This window comes from Antennarius striatus, chromosome 3 (assembly GCF_040054535.1).
Source record: "Antennarius striatus isolate MH-2024 chromosome 3, ASM4005453v1, whole genome shotgun sequence".
In the NCBI taxonomy this organism is placed as follows: domain Eukaryota; kingdom Metazoa; phylum Chordata; class Actinopteri; order Lophiiformes; family Antennariidae; genus Antennarius; species Antennarius striatus.
Window position 1 is genome coordinate 4,884,031 of NC_090778.1, and position 24,236 is coordinate 4,908,266.

Genomic DNA, 24,236 nt, shown 5'->3' on the forward strand with positions numbered 1-24,236 from the left:
TAACTCTGTATTTATTACTTCTTCAAGTTACAAACATTATTGTAAAACAGAAAAAATTTGTTTTTTGATTGGTTTCTCTTATAAAATAAATCCTTTTAATTTGTCAGGTTATGAAACCCACAGAACTCCATCAATCAAGGATCAAACTATCCAAGAGAATAAAGACAAATAACATCAAACACAAGTTAAGACATAAACTTTGTTCAAAATGTTTTTGTCAATGTTAAAATGGGCTGAATAACTGCATTGTGGGAAATGTAGTTTTGGTCAAAATACACTTGACCTATTTATTTTTAGACACTGACCTTTTATGCTCTCAGGGGCCACACAAAGTAATGTTAGTCGGTCTGGGGCCTTGAGTTTGACACGTGTGCTCTAAAATATCAAAATGTGATGCAGCTGTGTATCTGTTCAAATGGTTTTTCTTTAGTGTAACGCCACCTTCTCTCTTCCACTTCCGTGTCTCTCCATCTCTAGCATCGTAATCCTCCAGTGCTGTGAGTTGTTGGCATCATGTCAGTCACTGGAGACGTTCGTGAGAAAAGGGGAAGGACCTGAGGAGAAAGGACAGAGGAGCATTTCACCAGGAGAGAATGGAAGCGAATGTCCTGTCCATGGATTCTGAGTGATGGTGGCCCCATCTAAAGCATTTTAAAGTTTACTTCCACCCGAGCAGGTTGAGGGAATCACCGTCTGAGGAATCTGCTGGATGTTCCTGCAAAGTGTTGGAGTTAAGAGGGCTGAGCTCAGCACTGCCAGGCTGCAGCTATGATCGTTGAGGAGAGGCCTCCTCCCTCATCATCAGTGACCTCACCATGCCGGACATCACCGTCACCTTCATCCTCTACATCGTCCTGGAGCTGCTGATCGCTGTGTTCTCCATGCTGGGCAACGTGCTGGTCTGCTGGGCCGTGTGCCTCAACAGCAACCTGCAGAGCATCACCAACTTCTTCGTGGTGTCGTTGGCGGTGGCCGACATCGCCGTGGGCATCTTGGCCATCCCATTCTCCATCGTCATCAGCACCGGTTTCTGCTCTTACTTTTTTGGCTGCCTGTTCATCGCGTGCTTTGTGCTGGTTCTCACCCAGAGCTCTATCTTCAGCCTGCTGGCTATCGCTATCGACCGCTACATCGCCATCAAGATCCCGCTCAGGTCAGTGGGGCACAACTATGGGGAATTCTTACAGTTATAACTCATACTGTACTCACAATTTAGGACCACTTTAGAGTAAGACAAATTAATTTTAATGTATGAGAAATCTTTTATATGAAACACTTCTCACTCACTTTGGCTAAGATCCATTTATTGTAAATGTACTACTAGAAACTAGAAGAAAAACTTCTTTACTAATGATTTCTTACAATCCTGATTCCTAAAATGTTGGGAGGCTTCGTAAAACCTTAATAAACCAGTTCACTTCCTTTTTGACATGTAGTTGAATTGAAAACACAAGGTCCATATACAGCATCTGAAGCTGTACCTCATCAACTTCACCGATGTTTAGAATATGTGCTGATTCTGACTTTTATACAGCAACACAACTCAACAATGTTTAAATGGGGCAATAAAAGACTGATGGATCATCTGGATCATTCAGAGGTCCATTTATAATAGTGTCCATGATTGAGTATAAAAGGGAGAAATCCACCACTTTTTGAAAATCTGTGTGGACAAATGTTCATTAGAGGCCAGAATGTTTGCTGCATTGCAACAAATTTGAGGATTTCATCGTCTAAATATCATCAAATATCTACAGAGTTCTGTGCAGTACGGGTCAGTGGGTAACATCACATCAGAGAATGCAAGGAAAAGATAATCTGCTGACATCCAGATGATTCTTTTGTGGTTGAAAGTTGGAACCAGATCATTTTCTTTAACAGAAAGTGCTTCTTTAAATGTGTGATAACTTATTGTTCCCTTTCTTTTCTCAGCTTGTCCTATCAGTTTTAATCCTCAGCAGTCACGATCTAATGTTACAAGTATTTCCCCTCTACATATCAGTCAAGTCCTGGTATTTGAACCACGAGGTCTACATTTAAAAAGAAATAGCGTTTCTCATGAGATTGTATCCCACTGGAACGATTACGTACATAAATTTGGCTCTAATGGCTTATCCAGACTGTGTCGTCCCGGTAAACCACCCCCCCCCAGAGTCACATTTTCTAATTTTACTGTAAAATCACAGACTGAATGTCATCTTTAATGTAAATTATACATTCAGACGTTTAGTGTCACCAACAGGGATGCCGTGACCTCACTGTGACCTCAGAGTGATGCTTCATTCATTACTGATGCTGCGTTGGGTGGGTGGAGGGGTGGGTGGGGGTGTTTTTACAGTATTAACCTTTGCTCTTTAACATCCTAAGAATGTGACAGAAACAAGTCAAAAGTCTCAGCTGCTCTCCCACACTGTTCTAAGGACGCACTCTAAATAGACTCTTCCTTTGCGGGGTCCTGAAAGGATGTGTTTGTTTATCCTGAATTTTTAGGATGACAACTACTTCCACTGAGCATTCATCCTATATTGTGTCCGAGGATTTTTATGCACTGTTATGTCCGACGCTGACGCAGCGACTGGTCTATTATTTCCTTTTTGCCTCCAACATGAAGCTCCAAACTGCTTAGCTTTTTTTTTTTTTTTAACAAAAGTTTGTCTACAAATTACTCATGACATCATTTTTTCTTGTTTCCTCAATAACAAGTTGAACTTTTGGTGAGAGGATTTGGGTTCCAGAGCACATGTCAAATATGATGACATATTTTTCCACAAAAAATTCTCCATACAAAGATCAAGCACTAGTACGGTCAGCAGACTGGTACCTTTTGCTGTCAAGGAACTTGTATCATTTGTAGTTTTTATCTTGATCCACATCTACAATTAATTTTAAAAACTTTTTGACTGCTAAGTCTTCAAACTTTAGATTTATTTCCAATGTAAAAAACAAAAATTAGCTAAATTATATGTGTATTTTATGTTTACAATATATGTGTTTTAGGCTTTTGATTTTTATTTATTTTTATTTTATGAACTGTAGGGGAAATTAATAGCAATAGATTTCATAATAAAACTTTTTTATACAGTAAAACTAAATACAATCAATGACCTAATTTTATAAAGGAACCAGAAATCCTGGACTGTATCTGTATCAGCTCAGTGTCAGGTTTTCTTCAGTGAAATGTGTCTCTAGTGGGGATCCTGACTACTTAATACTTGCTATAATTTGCTCTAGTTTCCAGCTATCTGTCCCTTTGGAAACCCACATCTAACTTTTTAGTCTAACACACATCTTCGCTTTAATGTTGGCATCGTCTTCCTCTGCAGGTACAACAGTTTGGTGACCGGCCAGAGAGCTCAAGGCATCATCGCCATCTGCTGGGTTTTATCCATCGTCATCGGCCTGACCCCCATGATGGGCTGGCACAAGCAGTCAAAGAGCACCAACAGCACAGTCTGCCCCCCAGGCCTGATGAAGTGCCTGTTTGAAGAGGTGGTGCTCATGGAGTACATGGTCTACTTTAACTTTTTTGCTTGTGTATTAATTCCACTCCTGTTGATGTTGGCCATCTACTTGTGCATCTTCATGGCCGCCCGCCACCAGCTCAAGCTGATCGAGGTTCACGGAGAAAAGTCTCGCTCCACGTTGCAGAAGGAGGTCCAGGCTGCAAAGTCTCTGGCCATCATTGTTGGACTGTTTGTCGTCTGCTGGTTGCCTTTACACATCATCAACTGCTTCACTCTCTTCTGTCCTCAGTGTCCTCGCCCTCCCCCCGGGATTATGTATGTGGCCATTATTCTCTCCCATGCCAACTCGGTGGTGAATCCCTTCATTTATGCCTACAGAATCAGGGAGTTCCGGCAAACTTTTCGCAAAATTATCCGACGCCACATCCTGGGCCAGCAGGAGATGTTTGAGATCGGCAGCGCCGTGCGAACATCCACTCACAACAACATCACTGACTCTATCAGACTCAAGACAAACAGACAAACAAACAACTTTGACCTTCTCCCTGAACACAGCAGCAGTAGCTATGAGAGCTCCTACAACTGCCCTGCTCACATCTCTCCTGTAGGGGGCAGCATGGTAGCAGTATCTCACCCATGTCTGTCTGTCATCATCTCCCACTGTCCTCAGATGGGCTTAATGCAGGCCCTCACACAGACTCAGATAGGCCGCCACCAACAGTACACGGAGCAGCAGCATGGCTGCGCTGGTCCAGAGGTCACAGAGGGCAAACAGAACTCAGCCCAGGTCACACCGCTGCTCAACATGCAGAACAGAAAGGGTTGTTTTACTGATCTGGCAATGACATCCTGACACGCGAGAAGGAAGCAGGAGCCCAGTAGCCCCTCTTAAAGGATCGGGGTATGTTCTGAACCCCAATGGAAATGGGAGCACTGTCATCAGAGTAGACAATGAATGTCACTGAAATGTCTTCAATCTCCTTAACCATCAACTGTTCAGTGAATTTAAACCAGACTAAGAGGCTACAAAAATCCTAGTAGTAAGAAGAGGATATTCATTTGTACAATCCTAGATCCAGATCAGCAGAATGAATGTTCTCTCTAAAGGTGCAGACGCTTCACTCACCTTTAGTCTTTTCAGGAAAGAATAACTCTCAATGTCTCCTTCATTGCAAAAAAAGAGTTCAGTGTAAATGTACTTTGACTAGTGACACATGTTCAGAGATGTCGCGTCAGCCACAGAAAGGATGGACAATAGCTTACAAGATTTGTCTCTTTGTTTAAGGACAAACTGATCGTGAGTGTGATTACGTTTCAAGTCTGTGGCCTGAATGGGCCGAAGGCTGAAGACAAAAACTGATTATTTATTCATTTTTTCAGGGATGAATGCACTCTGATGGATTTCACCTTGTACCACTGCCATGAATCATGTGCAGATGATTTTTTCTAATGCAGAAATGCACCACAATTTGCACAGTGAACACATTTGCTCCATCCTGAGGACCTGAAAGGTACACAGAAAATGAAACCAACTCGCTTAGCAAAGTTTACACTGACAAGCAGAAGCTTTATTCATTTTTCACATCCCTCTTTTGCATCACTTTTTACCTTGATGGAACAGATTCATGTCCCATTCTGTTATTGCTTCTTCCAGGCATCACACTGTCTCTAACTGGACTAATAACATGAAGACTACTTTCACCATATCGCACTGGTTAATTTAATATTTCACATTTTAAAAAGAAAATCTCCCAATGATGTAATGTTGACATGTAAATTTCTTCTTCTTACTCTATGTGACGTGACTGGCCTGTTAGCTTAGTAATATTCATGTAAATGTACCTCGTCACCAGCAGGCTAACACCTCTTTCTTTTAATAAACTTACATTTCCAAAGTGTGCTCACTACATTTGCATTTACCAGCAACCAAACCATTGCTTGTATATGTCATTCAGTATCTCAGGAACATCTCAGTATCTGCTTGGAACTGGATTTTCTTCAGAAGACACCGCGTTTCTTATCAGATCTGGTTCACTCGGTCCGAGAAGTAGTTGGTGAAGCATTCAAACTATCTTTAGATTCCTTATTTTCCCAGCTTTTACCACAGCTCCCCAGTGAATTCAGGCTACAGGCTAAACGGCCCACTTCTTTTGAAAAGCACTACGGAGGACCTTTCACACAAACCTCCTGAGTACCGGGGGTGGGTCACTGTCCTGTGTAATCCTGAGGAGGTTATGATGTGGTGTTCTACAACATTGTTTTTCAACTGTCCTTGAAGCCACATTGAAAAAAAATTCTGCAGAACACCCCCCAAATGATTAAAAAAAATTACCCTCAGTAGCCTAATACAGTATGTGAAATGACAATATAGTCTCTCAATTTACTAATATTCAATTACAGTATACCTTCTTAGATTAGATGAGTCAACAGAGTCAATATCCTGGCAGAATTTGAAAGAAATACACACACATGTGCTTTCTGAATAGTTTAGTCTCTCTGTTATTAGTTTCTAGAGCAGTTTAAACCTAAGACATACCCTAATCCTAAATCTAACCAAACCCTAAACCAAAGCTGAACCTAACCCTAAATTTAACCTAACCGTAAACCAAACCTAAACCTAACCTAACCCTAAACCTAACCTACCCCTAAACCAAACCTAAACCTACTCCTAAAGGCCTAAACCAACCCTAGCCTAGCCTAACCCTAAACATATCCCTAACACAGATATGTCATTCAAAATGAGATCGATTTTAGCTCTGTTGACCAGAATGGGGAACTCCTTGACAGGATGCATCACTTTCAGCGTTTGCACATAAGTCATCAATACATCTGGCAAAAAAACCCCAACCCAACCCTAACCCCAAACTGCGAACAAGCACAATGGATTTGGTACCGTCACATCTGAACAAAAGATAGTTTTTGCTGGACTGCCACTCATACTAGCGCCTTCATGTGGCTCAGAATCAAGTCCAGGTCAGAGTCTTGAGTTTGCATTTTCCCATTTTTATTAATGTCTCCATCTCCTACCTGAATCATGAAATCTCTGGTCTCTGAGAGGGAACACAGCAATTAGCTAAATGCTGCCCCCTCCTGACAAGGAAGAGTATTACAATACTTTGCCAGTCGATTACAGAACTGACATTCCACAGCAGCTTATTATTACCAGATAGTGGCTTATTATCATTTTATCCTTTGTGTCTTGTTCCTTTAGACCACCCAGCACCAGACAAGAGTCAAGTGAAATGGAAAATGTTGAGCTTTAAATGTGTCAGATATCCATTCAGATGCCGTCATGGTGAATTGATTCAGATGACACAAAGTTGCTAAAACTCTCCAGATCCGTCACTGCAGATTTAAACTCCTTTTTCATTAGCTTTAGTCAGCATCATCTCTGACTGTATACCAATGCTGTTTAATAACCTACTATGGTCATGAGCTAGGTGCTAATGGTAGCACATCTCTCTGCCTTTCAGTGGAACATGGGAACTAGTTTTTTAATATTTTGTTGCATTCTGTCAGTCAACAGGAATCTAAAACTGACGTAAGCCAGATGCATGTTGGCATAGCAGCATCTCTCAGCAACCAACAGCAAAAATGTCTTGAACACTTGTCTATGTTTTGGTCAACCAATGTGATCAACCAATCAGCAAATGCTTGTGTACCTCAACCCTATAGACTTTTGTTTCATAAGGTTCCTCTTATACTGGGAGACTACTAGTTTGAAGTTCTGACAGTGATGATTCTCTGCTGTAAGGGAAGTTTCCTCTGCTGTGATAAACACTACTGCTGTGTGGTCATTCAATGTACTGCTATTATCACAATGAGACTGATTAAAGACACTCGAAGGAAGTTGTTAATTCTAAAAAATGCACTGACTATTCAACACAACACAATTTACTGAACTGTTGTTTTAACACCACTGGAACCTATAACTGTACATTATCTATAATTATTCAGGTTTCTTGTTAAATTATCTTTGCATGGCTGTCCCACAGATTCAGCTCATTTTTTTCATAGTTGACATCACCATCTAACACTCGTAAAGGGAGAGTCTGTCTGCGTCGAGACTCCATGGATACAAGCAACAGCCGACCCTTGTCTCCTCATTTTAAAGGCTTTGGCTGTGAAAAGAAGACGAGGAGGAGGAGGAGGAGGAGGAGGAGGAGAATGATGCAAAGGAGGCGCATGTCAGCCAGCTCGGTCAGCCTCTTGCTTTGTCCCAAACGACCGCAGCAGCAACCTCTATTGTTACAGTTTATACTCAGTCCTAACTTGTCAGTGCCTCTTAACTACTGCCAGAGCTAGTGCTGGTGGAGCTTAATGCAACCAGGACCAAAAAATGTTTGTTACTGTCCTGTTTGGAGGTAAGGAGAGCTGACTTATTTCACTCTGGTCTTCATTTAAACATATGTCATGCAGAGCAGGATTCAATCTGGCCTCAAGGAAGGATTATTTTAACTGTTAAACAAATGTTTTTCAGGGTCTGTTTTATGTGGGGGTTCGCATTTACTCTTATAAAAGAAAGTGTTGATGTCGGGACAAAACACTCAACACCTATTATGAAGCAATTAAACCGCAGGATTTGATGTACAATTGTATTTTCTTTGTTTTGACAGACAACAAGATGGAAATGTTAAATCTTAACTGTAAGCTGCTTAGCTTCATCAGTCACCTAAAGGAGAGGTGTGGGCTGGATGATAAAGGTATAGTAAAAACAACCAACAGCGAAACTATTCAGTTTCCACTACAAAATTAAAATCAGACTATTAGAAAGAATTTCATGTGAAGTGTAAAATCTGAATTTTCCTGCAGAGTGTGTGGAGCTGATGGATAGCAGCGGTAGACTGATGAGTCTGGAGGGGAGGCAGCAAAGCATGGCTCTGGCCAGCAGCGTACTTGAAGAAAGACGACACTACATTCTCCTGCGAGTCCACCGTGAGTCCACATTTCAAATTCCCATCTAGTTCAGAACCTGTGGCCTGATTAGTGATTCCAAGTTTGGATTTCTAATATTTGGAAGATAGCTAACAAACTGCAGTTTATACAAATCATCGCATGTGCAATCCTGTTTTGGAAAAGCATGTTTATTTTAGACAGTGTTGAGCATAGGATAGGATGGAAGATCCTATGATGATATGATATAATCTTTTTATACTCCATTAAATCTTTTGCGTTGCTGGTTCAGTGAACAGTATTTCGGCTTTTTAAAGTAATGCAGAGATGACATTACCTCCCATCAGGAGACGAAGGTCATGGAGATCAGAAGTACGCTCCTCTTCTAAGCGACTTCAACCAGAGCCATCCAGAGCTGACAGGTAATGTACTCCAGTGGCGAGCGACACAATCTGGCTCTATGGCGCCGCCTGTTGGTCAAAGCCTTGGCCATGATAAATAAAGTCACATAATAAGTTTGAAGTACAGTCAAACCTCGGTTTTCGAACGCTTCTGTTCTCGACCAAATCGGTTTTCGACCAGAAAATCCGAGAATTTTACATATCTGAACTCGACCAAAATTCGGCTCTCGACCAAACGGAAAGAACCCGAGCATACCTGAACGCAACTCACTTGGGAGCCGAGCAAACTGCCCAGGATGCTTCCTCCGTAGCGTATTCGTGTTCAAAGTTCGATAGGTTATCTTTTATTAAAATAAAACAGTGTCTATTTCTACCCCTTTTTATTTATGGTAAACAGTATACAGTGCAGTTTATGGTGTAAAATAGTTTTTTTTAAAAACTTAGAAAAAGTTGTTTTTTAGACTTGGAACGGACTAAAATTATTTACATTAATTATAATGGGAAAAATAGTTTCGGATTTCGAACAGCCTTCTGGAACGGATGTTTGAAAACCGAGGGTTGACTATACAAGCATACCTTGGTTTTTGAATGCTTTAGGCATCGAAAAAAATCGGAATTCGAACAAAAAATTCGGAATTTTTTTTTGTCTCAGAAATCGAACAAAATTTTGAAGTCGCGAAACAAACGCAGTAACATCCATCCTCCTCCTCTCCCTCTCCAACATTCACGTACGCTGTTACGATACCAGACTTGCTCATCCGGAATCTGCGTGGTGAATGGTAGGCGGATGGTAGGCGGAACGAAATAAGTTTTTCTCTCTATTGAACCGGAGCCCGCTACGCTCACCTGAACACACAATTAAACAGTGGCACATGACGCATGTTGCAGCTAATAGAACAAGGTTATTACATTTACTTCCGGGTACAACAGGAAGTGCCAAAATAAGAGCATCACAGGATCGTACTTAACATATGCCACCTCACACCACCACAAAGGTAAAAAAAATTCTTATCTTTATTGTTCTTATGCTTTAACTGTCATGCGCTTTTTATTTTAGTTTACTGTATTCAATAATTTTTCACTTAATTTACGTTCCATTGCCTTTGATACCAGTTACGGTACCGTAAACTTTTGTCCAAAAGATGACAGTAACTCGTACGTCGATGTTTTTTTTTTCTTTCTTTCTCATGTTTGCGTCTTTCTTTTGTACATTTCTTTGATATGTTTCATTACTATACAATTTGATATATAAATGGCATTATGAAATAACATATAGTACGCGGATACAGCGGCAGAAAATGGATGGATATCATGTTGAAAAAAGGTCGTTTTCTAGCGTCTTGGAACGGATTAAGGCCATTTATATTATTTGTAATGGGAAAAATGTATTTGGAATTCGAACAAATTGGTATTCGAACAGCCTTCTGGGACGAATTGTGGTCGGAAAACGAGGTTTGCCTGTACTGTAGACTGAAAACTAGTTTAATTCTTCTGTTGCAGAACTGCTGCGGAGGCTGTCGGACCCGGACAAGGACCAAGCAGCAAAGGTCAGAGGGGGGAGACAGAGGAGCAAACAGTCCAGGAGCAAAAAGTAACAGGACAAAAAAAAGAAGTTCTTTCTAAACAACAAAGTCTAAGTACAGACAACTATCAGCTAAAAAGGAAAAACTTCTTTTTTGTAATATGAGTTGTAGGAGATGAGGCCAATATCCACAAAAGTGCTGCGATTCTTCATTGTAGTCCACAATAAATCTACAATGAAAAATCCGACTATTTTTTGGAACGTCATTTAATGTAATTTTTCCTCATGGATCGATGAGAAACATCGATTTTTATCTGATGGAAATCTTCCCGCTCATTTGAATTATTACCTCATTAAACATTTTTCTGACAAGAATATCGTCCCAGTTTTTAGGTTTGAGTTTTCCTACACAACAGGATGTGTTTGTCTTAGCTAGAGAAATCACAATTTACAAAAGAATCCCAGAAACTCAGGAAGAAATGTGTTCATTATTCTTCCTTTACCCCAAGTTCATTAAAACACACCGCGGGACACAAAGGGTTAATCAGTGATCCTGCCTTACTTGTTGAGCAGCTGCTGGGTCAGAGGTCAGAAACAGTTCAGTTGCGTCAGAGTTTATAGAACGCAGGGCTGCAAGAGGCGGCGATCACTCCCCAGCGGGCCGGAGAAGGTGCAGCGATGTCCGCCAGCGAGTTTGAGTCGATGGAGGAGTGTCTGGAGACGCACCTGCTGGAGGACCAGCTCAGGGAGGTGAAGCGGCTGCTATTCGGGAGCGAATTAGAGTGAGTAAACACGACAGACGTCTGTGATTATAATAGAGATCATTATTCAGAGTCCGTTCCATCTGCCCCCGGTCAATGATTGTGGTGCTGGCTGGACTTTGGTCACAGGTGTTCAAACACCAACATGAACCGGTCTGAAGAAGACCTCTTCCCCTCTGCAGGCAGCAGCAGCCCTGACCTCTAGAAAAATGAATGACAGAAAAACATTAGTGTTGGTTAGAAGTGACTCAGGTGAGTTCCTTCAGACGATAAGAGCAGTGTTGGATTCGACTATTTCTTAATCTCGTTTTAGGCTGTGGTGGAAAAAAACTTGTTTGTCCGGGTGATGTAGGAACACAAACACAGTGGACATGCTGGTACTGTTTCGTCAGTAAGGAAGAGGTTGTACATTTAATGTACAAAACATCGTGTTTTGTCCTTCTTGCTCTCAGCCTTATCATGCCTGAATCAGGGAGTAAGAAGGTCAGATATTTGGCTGCATTTGTCAGTTTGACTGAACAGGATTACACAAATCTAAATTGAGAAGACACATAAAACTGGGATGTGTACTCTGGAAGAAATGTCTTGTCTTTGTGCTCTCTGAGTTCTGTCTGAAATACATGTTTTATTGTTCATCAGCATGCTTGTTGGTATGAGATTATAGATCACTGCGGTCCGATATGGGTCACGCCAGAAGAAGAATGTCAACAGAGTGAACAAAGGTCGTACATTTTATTCCATACAGTCTGTACCGGATGGATTTAAGTTTCATATTTTTTATTAATCTCCAAAATGATGAATAATTCTCTGTAAGAAGATGGGCAGGACAAACTAGAGCTGAAACTTGCAATGTTTTATGCATTGATTAACCTGCACTATATGATTTCCATTCATTAATTACTGTCGAACAAAACCAGCATTATTTTTAGTGCAATACTCACGACTCATATACAGTTAAATATATCAACTAATGACCTGTGAATTTAACTTTGACTACCTTTACAGTTTTGACTGTAAGAGATTGTTATATGTTGGGCAGCAAGGGAACATGGTTTTGTAATTTCAAGTGTTGAAAGCAAAACAAAGAGCAGATAAAGAACTGCAGGGCTTGTTGGGCATTTATAAAGATCAAGTCGATGTGCAATCACAACGAAAATCTGTTCTTCCTTTCCTTTGGGTGTCCACTGTGTGAAAAGTCTTCTTTGTTGCAGGAAGCTGGACCTGCCATCATGTGCTGTGGATGCTGCCTCAGAGCGCAAGTTTGAGCTGAAGGGCTACAGGTTCCAAGCTGTGCAGGAACAGCTGAGGCCGTCCAGAAGGGTCCGTGTGGGACTCATTCAAAACCACATTGTTCTGCCCACTGACGCCCCCATCCTGGACCAGGTATGGAATAAAACACAACTTAAAAGTTGCAACATGCATGTAGGAGGACAGAGATAGATGTAGATGTTGTGCATTTGTTAACTGGTAATGTATAATTCCGCAGGTCAATGCTCTGCATAGTCGGATCGGTGAAATCATTGAGGTAGCAGCTATGTGTGGCGTGAACATCATCTGTCTTCAGGAAACATGGAGTGAGTGCTTGGAGGAGTCACAATTTCATAACGTATCTGTGCCAGTAACATAGACAAAACCTGCCTCTTGCCTTCAACAGCCATGCCCTTCGCTTTCTGCACCCGCGAGAAAGAACCGTGGACAGAGTTTGCAGAGTCTGCTGAAGAGGGAAACACCACCCGCTTCTGCCAAGAGGTGAGATGATGGAGGTCTGAAGTGGGGCACCAAACAAACAAGCCCAATAACAGTAGAATTCTGTCATCAGCTGGCCAAGAAATACAACATGGTCATTATCTCTCCGATTCTGGAGCGAGAGGAGCTGCACCAGACTCTGTGGAACACAGCAGTGGTGATATCTAACTCTGGGAATGTAATGGGAAAGAGCAGGAAAAACCACATTCCCAGGATTGGAGACTTTAATGAGGTTAGAGTTCTTCCTATTACATCAAAAAAAATTATTTTATATACTATATTGAACCCCGAAGGGTAATTAGTTAGTTGCCTCGCTCAATGGTGCCTCGCTCAATGGTGCCTCGCTCGATGGCGCCTCGGCAGTGCTCAGGAGGTGAGCTGACTGCTTGAACTGAGCTGCTGTGACCACTATGTCTGTTTCATACTCAGTCTACATACTATATGGAGGGAGACTCTGGCCACACAGTGTTCCACACACAGTTTGGGAAGATAGCTGTGAACATCTGCTACGGCCGCCATCACCCTCTGAACTGGTTCATGTACAGCATGAACGGAGCTGAGATCATCTTCAACCCCTCAGCTACTGTCGGAGCTCTCAGGTAAGGACATAATGGAGTGTGTGTTATTGACCTGGTAGTGTTATTGTCATGCTGTTCTGTTTGGTGATGTCATCTCTTCTCTCCAGTGAGCCCATGTGGTCTATAGAAGCCAGGAATGCAGCGATAGCCAACCACTGTTTTACTTGTGCAATCAACCGTGTTGGAACGGTAAGTCAGTGTCTATAATTATAAAACTAGATGACAGCATATATAGTTTTATGATTGCTCATTGTGACCTCGACACCCAGGTACAGAGATGTTCACCAACTCAAACATACAAACAGATGTCAGACAAACTGTCAGCCTATCCCAGCTGACACTGGGAAGGAAGAGAACTCTGGACAAGTCACCAGTTTATCACAGGGTTACATGAAACACATGAAGGGAAGCCACAGAAGATCATCGCTGAATGGTATCAGAGCATATTCATGGAAATCTATTGAAAGAACAAAGTGTGATAGGAAAAGGTGCACAATCAGCAGGAATGACTGCAAACTTGAAAAGATGACAGAAAGCTGATTGAAGAACATGTCCTCTTTTCAGATTAAAGTACATTTAACTTTTCATTTGGAAATAAAGGTCCCGGAGTCTGAAGACGCAGACAATCAAAGCAGCTTGAAGTCCAGAGTGAAGTTCTACAGTCAGTCATTTGGGATCCATGTCACCTACTTGTTTTTGGTCCGCTGTGTTTTATCACATCTTAAGTCAACACACCCATCTATCAATCAATCAATCAATCAATCAATCAATCAACCTTTTATTTATATAGCGTGTAATCGACATAACTGACAGAAAGCCAACAGAACCCTCCAGAGACGCACTCTAGTGTCTACCTGGTCCTGATATTATGGGCTTGATTGTCGGGTCAACTCAACTGACCTCAGAATCTACGGGTTATTGTCATGAGCAAAGTTGCTAAAAATGATGCATTCATTCAAGCAAAAGGAGACCTGACAGAATATTGAGTACATCATTGAACATGCTTTCATTTGACTTTTCTGTTTTATGAATCCGTTTATTCTTTTGACTGATGAAATTTTCAAATATTTTCACATACCAGATTTTGTATGTACATTTTTTGTCACTTTAAATGTGAGAAATTGAAAGAAACTCATTCGAGTTTCATAGTTTTTGACTGAACTTTCCCGATATTTAAATTTTTTGAGATGCACCTGTGGCTGCTGTTGAAGCTTGTGTCACTAATGCAAACTTTTCAATCAGGAACATTTCAAAAGTGAATTCACCTCTGGGGATGGAAAAAAAGGTAAAATATGTATTTCTTAAAGCTGAGAAAGCTTTATTTTACATTCTCCACGTGTGTCAGTGAGGAGCCGTTACTCTGACAGCTCTTATTATTTTTGCAGCTCACCATGACTTTGGACACTTCTATGGATCGAGCTATGTGGCGGGTCCTGATGGCAGCCGCACCCCGGGGCTCTCTAGAACCCGTGACGGACTGCTGGTGGTGGAAATGGATCTGAATCTGAACAGACAAATCAGTGACAAATGGAGTTTTAAGGTATAGAAATATAAGCTGATTAATTGTAGAATCTGATTAAATGATTCCCAATACAGTCTATGCTGCAGGTGATACAATTCATTAAATTGGGATTTTAGAAAAACTTTAATATTATTGGACAATGGTATACATAAAATTTGAGCCAGAGAAAAGGTTTTTTTGAACCACAATAGTGGTTCGAAACAAAAGGAACTGCTGCTATGAATGTTTGTTGACAATGGTGGACCCTTAAAAACAGTCTCTTCTCCGTGGGCTAGTTAGACCTGATCAACGCTCCTTTGTTTGCAGATGACAGGCCGCTATGCTGAGTATGCAGAGGAACTTACCAAGGCTGTCAGACATGACTTCAAACCCAACATAGTGAAGGAGTAGATGTTGATTAATCCATCATTCTATGAGTGTGAAATCAGGTCTTCCTGTTTAAAATCTGTATTTACATTTTATAATTGAATATTTGACAGAAGCTTGGATTTCCCTCTTCTGTGGTCACTACACCGATGGGTGCCAATAAAAAAAATGCTATAATTCTTTCAGCAGTGGTAGAAATGTCATTGTGTCACAAAGTCAATGATATACTGGGTAAGGTTACACATAAAGGTCTAATTTGCGCAAGAGGGAGTGATGTTGTCTCACAGGTTTCAGGTTTGAGTTCTTCCCGTCTCTCTGGGTTCTCTCCGGGTCCTCTGGCTTCCTCCCACCCCCAAAAAATGTATGTGATCGGTTCTAAATTGGCGGTAAGTATGAGTGTCCAGCAACACCAGTGACCTGCTAAGCAGAAGAAACGGCTGTTGACGATTACAGTCGTCTCTTCTACAAGGAAATAGATGGATGGATGTAATAACTGAGAACCAGAGAATACACAGACCCATCGACTTGATAAAGTGAAAATCCTATATTGATATTTTGGGAAAACAAAAAAAGACAGCTTGATATGTTGTGTCACTCCAGTCAGTGTATGTGTGGGAAAATAATCCCAAAGGGCATATGTTAAAATTATTTAATCACAGCATATTATAAATTCCACTCTGCATTTAATACAAAATAATGTTTGTGGTGTAACGAGTCTGTTCAGAACCGTTTCATTTAAATAACATATAACTGGGTCTAGATTGGGTCTAGAAAACATACATAACACTAAAATTAAAAATGTTACCGAAGCACATGGATGGTTTTACCTGAACTTCACTGTTTTTAAACACGTAACAACATAAAGACTAACACCTACGCACTGCTAAACAATCACAGCAGTCCAACAAAGCATTCATTGATCCAACATTCTGCCCGACACCAGCGGTTTGTTCTGGTAAACTAATGAAACTGGTGTTTCCCACAGTGAGGCAAACCACTGTCCACGTTCCTCTGCAGACGTACTTTGGAGTATTGCATTGAATTAGTCCCACTTGATGTGAATGTCACATCTTGGGCACAAGTTACCTGAGACTCTCAAAAACACTAATTACTGGTTTCCCTGTTTATAGAATGCATCATCGCAATTAAAATTACCCATAAGTTAAGAGGTTTATATTTAAAATAGAATTAGCGTCAAGGCTTCATATATACAGCAAGAAAAATAAACTGCATTTAGTTTATTATGGCAATATCAGCCATTATCTCCTCCTAATCCTATTGTGTCTGGAACGCCACATTTCCTTCCATGTGAAAATGATAAATACTCATCTTACACTTTGAGGTTTCAATAGCGCCAAATATTCACAACAACCAGTCATTACAGTTCACCAAAGACACAATAAAACTCATTTGAGCTAACTTAAAGAGTTCATCTCTGACTGAAATGCAGTGGTTTCTCCTTCACGAATCGTTCACTGTAGATTGAAAACAGTGAATTTTGCAACTGCATTGCTGTGAGACGGCGGCAACAGCAGGAGGAGCCATTGGTCCAACACTGTCCAGACGCAGCATCATGTGACTACACTGATGGGCTGAGGAACAGCCCATCGTCACTGTGCATCAACTCTCCCTGAAGATGAACAGGATGTCCTCGTCTGTCCCGTAGCTCCGCCAGGCCTCCTCGAAGTTACTGATGCTCGTACAGCAAACTCCTGAGCAACACAGAAACACAGAGGTCAGCTCCGAGAGGACGCACCGCTCACTTATTTAATGCTAATGACCTCAAAACCAGTCTATCATCATTTGCAGACTGCTGCTAATATTTAAATCTTAAAAGACCAAAATGATATTAGTGAAAAATTATTCATTTTTACTACTGAATAATAGCTTTGTTTGTAAAATTTGTTTACAATGCAACATACTACCCTCTGAATGCCATTCTCACAAGAGAAACTGGCAACATTCAGTTCCTTTTTAGGCTTGTATTTACATAAGAGATCCATGTCTGAACTCCAACATGTTGACTGCAGCTGACGCCACACCAGAAACCTTCAGGCCCCAGTGGGTTATTTGTTTGACAGCTCAAACAATCCATTTATTTAAATTTACAAACATTAGTCAGAATTGATGTTTTTAGTCATATAATACTGCTTTCACCTGTGTTTAGGGTATACTCACGGTCAGAATAAGCAGGGTTGTTGTAGAAAATACACCCACGTGTCCTGTTGAAGCCACACACAACCACAAAGTGACCCTGGTACTCTGGTTTCCTGCAGAAACACTTCTGTCCCACAGGTAGGAAGCAACAGTATTTGGCAGGTGATGAGCAGAGTTCACATGTCAAGATGACAGCATTGACCAGCACTATGGCGACGTGTCCATGTTCCAGATGACACTCGATTTCCCGAACTGTTACAGAACTGTGGATAAACAAGTGTGTTTCAGGGTTGTCTTGTTGAAGGTAGAAGTTTCCTGGTAAATAATTATTAACAAACTCACCATTTGTTCACCACCACACCCTTGCTATCCGCTTTAAGGAAGAGTTCATTTACTCTGTCTTCTTCTGTGTCGAAATGTTTCTTATAAAATGACTGAAAAGTGTAACAAAAACAATAAAGATCAAGAAAAACAACATCATCAGCAAAACAGACAGCGGCTCAGGCTAGTGGTCCTCTAAGAGCTCAAGGTTCCTTACACTGACCAGACAGTGTATGACATCCATTACCAAAATACGGACCTCAGTCTGTTGCAATCATAACTACGGTATTACCGCCCTCTTGCTTAGAACTCACTGGAAATCCCTAAAGGTCCCAAACCACTGGCTTCGTTTCTGATAGGTACCTGATTCTTGAAGCCCTTGTCAACACCAAGAGTCTGTGTGCAAAAGCAGTGTTTGATTCCTAAATGGCACATGAGATAGGCCAGGTCAATAGTCCACACACTCTCCGTCTGCTTCAGGTCCCAGCAGACTCTCTCAAACTCCTCATCGCTGACTGGATGTAGGTATCTGTAACACAGGACAGACTATCTGAGCTAAAGAAACCATCAGAAAGTGATGACTGCAGCTTTTAAAGCACATTTCCCTGTAAAGTCACACAGCCACATATAAGTTCTGCCCTTACTTCAGCACCATCCTGGAGCAGGCTAAGCCGCAGTCCCAGTGGTACTGCTGCTTGATCACAGGCACACTCAGCAGGACGGCATCTTCTAGAAAACCAGGCGTGTTGTGAGTCATCTGAAAACTGTGAGCACTCCACGACACCCATGTTAGCTTGACTCCTATGCAGGTTCTTAGCAGCACTCACCCGTCATTCTGTTGTATGCCGTCTTAGGGAACTAGCTAACGCAACACACGCCGTCCGGTCCTCCTTACAGCATTTGAACCCGGGGTGAGTGTCCTCATCGGTCCGCGGGGACAAACCAGTTGCCCAACTTAAAATATACCCAGCTGGACGGTTAGCGGTGTCACATCGATCATAGCTCCACGACACACAACACCATCAATCAACATTTAGAAATTTAAAATGAAGGATTAAAAACAACAACTGTATTGCAGCTCTTTTTGCTTCCGTGGTTCTATCCACAGGAGCCTTCTTCTTCCTCGCTGCTGCATGGCGGCAGACTGGGAGGGTCGTTGTGGTTGATGTCACCTGGAGGTGTTCTGCCCCCCTGCGGTTGGGATGAATCATTACATCTACCAGATAGAAGGGCTGTGTGTTCTTTCTTTATTTAATAACTTACAGAAAAAAAACCCCCCAACAAACTGCAAAATAAATTGAGATGAAATTTGGTGGCAGCATTGTTCTTGGATCACAATAAAACCAAATAAATTTTGGCACAGAACTGCACTGTTGGATCCAGGCTTTTGTCTTTCTTCCTTTATTTTTTTTATTATTACAATATTGTAATGTTTTAGTATTTTATTAAATTTATGAATGAATGGATCTTGATGAAAACATTCAGGCATTTTTTGGGGTTTCTGTCTGTGTTTGTGTACAATTTGGTGTGAAACAAAAAAAAACCATCCAGATCAACAACATTCAACTATGTTTTCATAGCCAATTGTGCAGGTATGCCCTCTAGTGATAACCCTTCTGACTTGTTTGGTGGGATTGTCACCTAAAACATCATGTGAAGAGGTTTAATCAACTTATACAAAGTATTAACTTTCTAGATCTTATAAACATCCTCAGTGGGGAGTGTGGAAGTCACTCACTGAATTTTATAACCACTTTTGATCATTGCAGTCCTTTTAAACTGATCCACAGCACCAAAAATACACTAAGTAAATGTTACATGATAATATCACAAAGACATTATGGCCATGTTATAAATTTAATGCATTAGGATATATACCACTACCACTTTGATAAACCACACATGTCCAGGTGGCCTCATGCTTTGGTAGAGCAGCTGGTAATATTACAATATTTGTTCACTTAATGTTTTTGTGCCCTTGCACTGCAAATATTAAAAACTAAAATATCACTTATCATTAAATGCTTTGACTGTACATCCTGCACTTGTCTAAACAAAGGATGTAAACTTATTGTCATAATAAATGACTGGATTTGACTGCAGATTTATTCTGTTCATGTGAATTAAATGGAAGTTTAGCTGTTATATTATCAGAACAGGTATGCTTATAAAGATTTGAATATCTTGGACACACTCCATAAAGCCCAAACTATCTTTTATTCTAGATTTAACGTGTCTCTTTGTCCAGGATAAAAGACTGACAGCCTCTATAGTGGTGCAGGAGGAAGAGATGCTGAAACAGTGACCCTCTCAGCCGATGCCACGCCAAACATGTGGACTGATACTATTATCCTTACATCTGTACTGGATCGTAACATCCGTTTTCCTAAATAAAATTCACAATTTACAGAATGGAAACATTTTTGAGAGGCATGATTGCTGCAAAAAGTGCCCTGTGATCTTTTTTAGTCATTTGTTTTTTGGAGACTTGTTATAGTGTAGCAAATACACGTTGGTAAATAACTCACACCTTTACAACATTACACACAGTGTAAACTCTGATTAGAATTAAATCCACTTTAAATCCACTTCATTCATCCACACAATTGGGAAATTATGTTGCTTGTAAAACTAAGCGCATAAAAAGAGGATGTTATCAGAAATGTGTGCTCATGCATTGCAATTGGCCATGCATGAGATCCATAACAATTAATGTCAGGAATTCTATCACTTCCAACCCAAATTCTGATACAGTACGTATGAAAGGTAACCGTTCCATTAAGAAAAGAGCTGCAACACTAATAACATTTTTTAATGACATAACACACACTGATTTGTCATGAACAAGGACAGATACAATGTCACTTTGGTCCAGTAGTACCTCAGGTAATAAGCCTTTACAAAAGAACCAGTTCAGTTTAGAGACCCTTTGGCATCCCATTTGTCACTGGTGCAGCTTTGCTTTCAATAAATTAGTCGTTTAAACCCACCCGCTTTCAAGTTTCTCTGAATTATGTCCATGACTTCATATTCACACAGGTAAGAAAGAAGAGCTACAGTAGACTGTAAACACAATATACAAATGAATGATATATACTATATATATACTGAATATATAATTTTATAATGTTTCCATTGGACAATGTAGACATGTTATTTCAATAATCAAACTAATGATATTTAGTCACTAGGCTTAATGTCTCAGTGCGATTTTTCAAGTACAATATGAAGGCATCTACAAAGTACTGTAGAAAAAAAAGGATATAAAAATAGTCCACAGTAATGAAGCTACAGTGAAATACAGAGCAAGAAACGTCTGCTTTTGTGTTGTCCAGTTAAACTCATCAGGATCAGGATGAAACCAGCCATCATGTTCAGTTGTTTGACCATCACTTGAAGAATACCAGACTCAACTCCTGTTTCGAGTGTTGAAATGCTAAAATCCGCTATGATTCTGTCTCCATCTCATTAAATGTCAGTCAATACGACAACAAAAGGTTAACAGACTTCATATTTGACCAAAATCAAAGTCAAGGCCCCCCTCGTGGAGGCTGCCCTCGTTTGCGTTGTCGAAGCTGTTTTTCCCATGGATTTGTTTGAGGTGCTTGCGGAGAACTGGTTTATGAGCAAAAACCATGTCACAGTAGTTGCAGCGGTGTGGCTTGTCTCCGCTGTGCAAGTTCAGGTGATCCAGCAAAGAACATTTTTGGGTGAAGGTCTTTCCGCAGATTTTACACTGGAAGGGCTTGATGCCGGCATGGACGCGCATGTGTCGGTGCAGGTTGCCTTTCTGCGTGAACGTCTTGCCGCACAGGAGACACATGAACAGCTTGTGCATCTTCAGATGGTTGGCGTAGTTCTCCAGCTGGCGGAAGACCCGGGCGCATTTTGGACACTGGTGATACCACTGGAGGGGTTTGTCGTACGTCCTCTGGTGCACGCTATGTTTCTCTGCAGGAGGGGGGCTGAGTGTGTATCCAGACAGGCCGGGCGGCCCTGCCATGTCACTTCCACGACTGTCCACAGTGGAATTGATGAGGGAGTGTTGGGGCTCAGGAGAGTGGAGGGCAGCGGGGGGGCTGGTGGGGAAGTGACCATTAATGGAGTTTTCTGTTACCTCAGAAACAGATTCCACTTTTACTATAGTAATGTCGCTTTCCGCTATATTATTCCTCGGACGCCTGGCTAAGATCTGGGGAGGGGACTGCGGCTGTATGATGACATCATCATCATCATCATCATCGCCATCGTTATCGTCCTCGATGTGCTCCACCTCCTCGTCTTCCTGATGGACTGTCTGAACTTCAGAGTGCTCTTGCTCTCTCCGAGGTTGGGAGGATAAACCTTCCTCCCTATTGTCTTCCCTCATACCCAGATCCACCTCCAGCTGGCGTGCAGGCTGTGGTTTGATGAACTTGCTTAAAGCTTGAGTGCACTGCTCCACAATATGGCCCATTTGGAGGAAGCTGGCCACTGTCAAGTAATGTACGAGCTCCAGTTCAGGAAACTCCAGCTGACCCGTGTAACAGGACAACAGCAGCTGACGGCCCACCTCCGCCTCCTGTATCATGGAGATCTGAACCTCCCTGGAGTCCTGCTGGAGGATGAACTGGTCCCTCAAGAAAGACGATCCAGCAGCAAACACTACTTTGTGACCGGGGACCTCCAGTTGGTTGATGCGTACAGTGACATCACAAAAGCGTCTCTGGTGACGCAGGAGGTTCATTTTCTGCAACATGGAGTCCCCAAATGTAGTGAAGCGAAACTGCAGAATCACCTGGTTCTTGGCCATAATGAACTGACAGTCAGCAACTACGTACCTGCAGAAGTCAAATATAGACAAAGTATCTTTACTTGCGTTTACAGTGAAACTTTACTAGCCACACGATATATTGTGTGAATAATATATGCTCTTTTGAGGTTATGAATCTCACATGATATGCAACACATCTCAAAAAATTGGGAGAGGGGTAACTGAGATTGAAAAAGGTAATTGGTAACAAGTGATCAGTGTGCTGTCCAGAGTGCATCTAATACAACAATGGAGACTGTGGACTATTGAACAGTAAGAATGGGACATAATTCCATTTTAAAACTTCAACAGTTTGTGTTCTCTCTGCCCAAACGCTTTCAAGTTTTTAATGGAGAAGTTGGTGAAGCGCAATGGTAAAAATAGATTTATATGTACTGTTTTAATATTAAAAGTTTTAATATTTTGAGAGCTAAATGTTTTATCGTTCAAATCACTGTCCTAAATTAAAGATTAAATACACTTTATTAATCCCCAGAGGGGAAATTCCCTTTACACTCTTCAGTACAATACATGCATATATTATAATATTTTACCTAATGTCACATAGGAATACTGTAGGTGTGCTGCCTCTCTATTTGAATATTCTTGGTGGGTTATTTATTATTCTTTCTATTTGGTGTTGGCACTACTTTCTGTGTGCCTTTTCTGTGTTTTTGTGTGCTGACTGTGCTGTGTGTAGAACCTCCTTAAGGGATCAATAAAGTTCTACTCTCCTCTCTCTACTCTAAATTGAATGACTGACATAAACTTTAAACAGAAGTGAGTCACGGAGACTTTAACCAGCCCGGACCTCTAAACGATTAAAGCTTTATTTAAATCTGTCCGCTGCTCTCAGCGTCACATCGTCCCAGTTTGGAGCGCACTGATTGGCAAACACGTGACGTCACAACAGCGGTGGTTCGTCTTACAGTATGTCGAACAACAAACATTCATTCACCGTGTTGCTCCGCCTGATAACACCGTTAGTCGCTGACTGAATGACCGCATCGCTGTTAGCTTAGCGCTACTGTTAAACGCTCTATGTTAATGGGTGAAGACTAGCAGATAGCATGTGTTTGGCTCTTTGGGACTCAGTATAAAAACAATGAACCCCATAGCGTTGTAAAACCACTTTCCATGCCGAACGTGAGCCGGAGCTGGACGAGCACCAGCCGCCCCCACGCTGTGGCCTAGCTGCTCCTCCTGCTATCCGCTAACAACACTGGCTGTCCCGTTATCCTACAGCATGGCGGCTAGCCGGCTGACCGCACCGGGGCGTTTCCGGTTGGTATCGTGACAAACACCGTGATGTGATGACTCTACCTGGGAACCTCTTGTGTTTAGATCCGTTACAGCCGCTTTCAGGTGTGCATCGGTGGGATACTGGCCTGTGTTTCTCTGAGGGTCTCCTTCCTAGTCTTCTTCTTCTGTGGTATTTAACAGTAGCTCTGATCAAATGAGTTGTATCACTGCCATCCTCTGGAGCAGCCAGCCCATGTTGTCCCGTCTGCTGCTGTACAGGTACAGTATTTATAAGCTGTTATTAATACTGTACATGTACAGTATTAATAACAGACACAGAGGAGGAACCCTTGAGCAAGGCACCAAACCCCACAAGCTGCTCCTAGGGCACTACTGCACTGCTGCCATCTCTCTCCATTAACTACATGCTTATACAGTATACCTTTTGTGTGTGTGTGTGTGTGTGTGTGT

The 24,236-nt window shown here is 41.5% G+C and overlaps 4 protein-coding genes and 1 long non-coding RNA gene across 12 annotated transcripts; 2 read left to right on the top strand and 3 right to left on the bottom strand.

The window, feature by feature from the left end:
- Positions 1-54: 54 nt before the first annotated feature.
- Positions 55-10,979, bottom strand: LOC137591641 (uncharacterized). Of its 6 annotated transcripts, none has more exons than XR_011034691.1 (3): positions 10,843-10,979; positions 8,695-8,841; positions 55-554 (listed from the first exon to the last, which is right to left on the bottom strand). It is a non-coding gene; the product is annotated as an uncharacterized lncRNA (long non-coding RNA). The 6 variants fall into 6 exon arrangements; XR_011034695.1 differs by having other exon boundaries at positions 8,695-8,827; positions 10,843-10,971; XR_011034697.1 differs by lacking the exon at positions 10,843-10,979 and adding an exon at positions 9,491-9,630 and having other exon boundaries at positions 8,695-8,827.
- On the top strand, positions 550-4,861 carry adora2aa (adenosine A2a receptor a). The gene is made up of 2 exons (XM_068309745.1): positions 550-1,153; positions 3,324-4,861. The coding sequence occupies exons 1-2, from the start codon at positions 816-818 to the stop codon at positions 4,315-4,317; spliced, it is 1,332 nt and encodes a 443-aa protein (XP_068165846.1). The 5' UTR covers positions 550-815; the 3' UTR covers positions 4,318-4,861.
- On the top strand, positions 9,674-15,438 carry upb1 (ureidopropionase, beta). Of its 2 annotated transcripts, none has more exons than XM_068309757.1 (11): positions 9,674-9,753; positions 10,259-11,062; positions 12,253-12,424; positions 12,528-12,615; positions 12,696-12,790; positions 12,861-13,019; positions 13,217-13,386; positions 13,473-13,554; positions 14,608-14,650; positions 14,751-14,905; positions 15,194-15,438. In XM_068309757.1, exons 2-11 carry the CDS (start codon positions 10,959-10,961, stop codon positions 15,275-15,277), a joined length of 1,152 nt encoding a protein of 383 aa, XP_068165858.1. In that variant the 5' UTR covers positions 9,674-9,753; positions 10,259-10,958; the 3' UTR covers positions 15,278-15,438. The 2 variants fall into 2 exon arrangements, with proteins under 2 accessions (XP_068165858.1, XP_068165866.1); XM_068309765.1 differs by having other exon boundaries at positions 9,705-9,753; positions 10,259-10,305.
- Positions 15,439-15,663: 225 nt separating this feature from the next.
- Positions 15,664-18,857, bottom strand: gucd1 (guanylyl cyclase domain containing 1). Of its 2 annotated transcripts, none has more exons than XM_068311131.1 (6): positions 18,559-18,857; positions 18,376-18,457; positions 18,095-18,260; positions 17,753-17,844; positions 17,432-17,673; positions 15,664-16,965 (listed from the first exon to the last, which is right to left on the bottom strand). In XM_068311131.1, the coding sequence occupies exons 1-6, from the start codon at positions 18,563-18,565 to the stop codon at positions 16,874-16,876; spliced, it is 681 nt and encodes a 226-aa protein (XP_068167232.1). In that variant the 5' UTR covers positions 18,566-18,857; the 3' UTR covers positions 15,664-16,873. The 2 variants fall into 2 exon arrangements, with proteins under 2 accessions (XP_068167232.1, XP_068167231.1); XM_068311130.1 differs by having other exon boundaries at positions 18,376-18,460.
- Positions 18,858-20,565: 1,708 nt separating this feature from the next.
- zbtb26 (zinc finger and BTB domain containing 26) lies at positions 20,566-23,940 on the bottom strand. The gene is made up of 2 exons (XM_068311073.1): positions 23,847-23,940; positions 20,566-22,551 (listed from the first exon to the last, which is right to left on the bottom strand). Exon 2 carries the CDS (start codon positions 22,521-22,523, stop codon positions 21,240-21,242), a length of 1,284 nt encoding a protein of 427 aa, XP_068167174.1. The 5' UTR covers positions 22,524-22,551; positions 23,847-23,940; the 3' UTR covers positions 20,566-21,239.
- Positions 23,941-24,236: the final 296 nt, after the last annotated feature.

Excerpts from the sequence above, each read along its gene's own strand:
- adora2aa (XM_068309745.1), top strand. The coding sequence starts at position 816 with ATGCCGGACATCACCGTCACCTTCATCCTCTACATCGTCCTGGAGCTG. Across the intron at positions 1,154-3,323 it reads GCCATCAAGATCCCGCTCAG|GTACAACAGTTTGGTGACCG; the intron begins GTCAGTGGGGCA and ends CTTCCTCTGCAG.
- upb1 (XM_068309757.1), top strand. The coding sequence starts at position 10,959 with ATGTCCGCCAGCGAGTTTGAGTCGATGGAGGAGTGTCTGGAGACGCAC. Across the intron at positions 12,425-12,527 it reads ACGCCCCCATCCTGGACCAG|GTCAATGCTCTGCATAGTCG; the intron begins GTATGGAATAAA and ends ATAATTCCGCAG. Across the intron at positions 12,616-12,695 it reads CTGTCTTCAGGAAACATGGA|CCATGCCCTTCGCTTTCTGC; the intron begins GTGAGTGCTTGG and ends TGCCTTCAACAG.
- gucd1 (XM_068311130.1), bottom strand. Across the intron at positions 18,261-18,375 it reads TGCTCCAGGATGGTGCTGAA|ATACCTACATCCAGTCAGCG; the intron begins GTAAGGGCAGAA and ends CCTGTGTTACAG. Across the intron at positions 17,845-18,094 it reads ACAAGGGCTTCAAGAATCAG|TCATTTTATAAGAAACATTT; the intron begins GTACCTATCAGA and ends TACACTTTTCAG.
- zbtb26 (XM_068311073.1), bottom strand. The coding sequence starts at position 22,523 with ATGGCCAAGAACCAGGTGATTCTGCAGTTTCGCTTCACTACATTTGGG.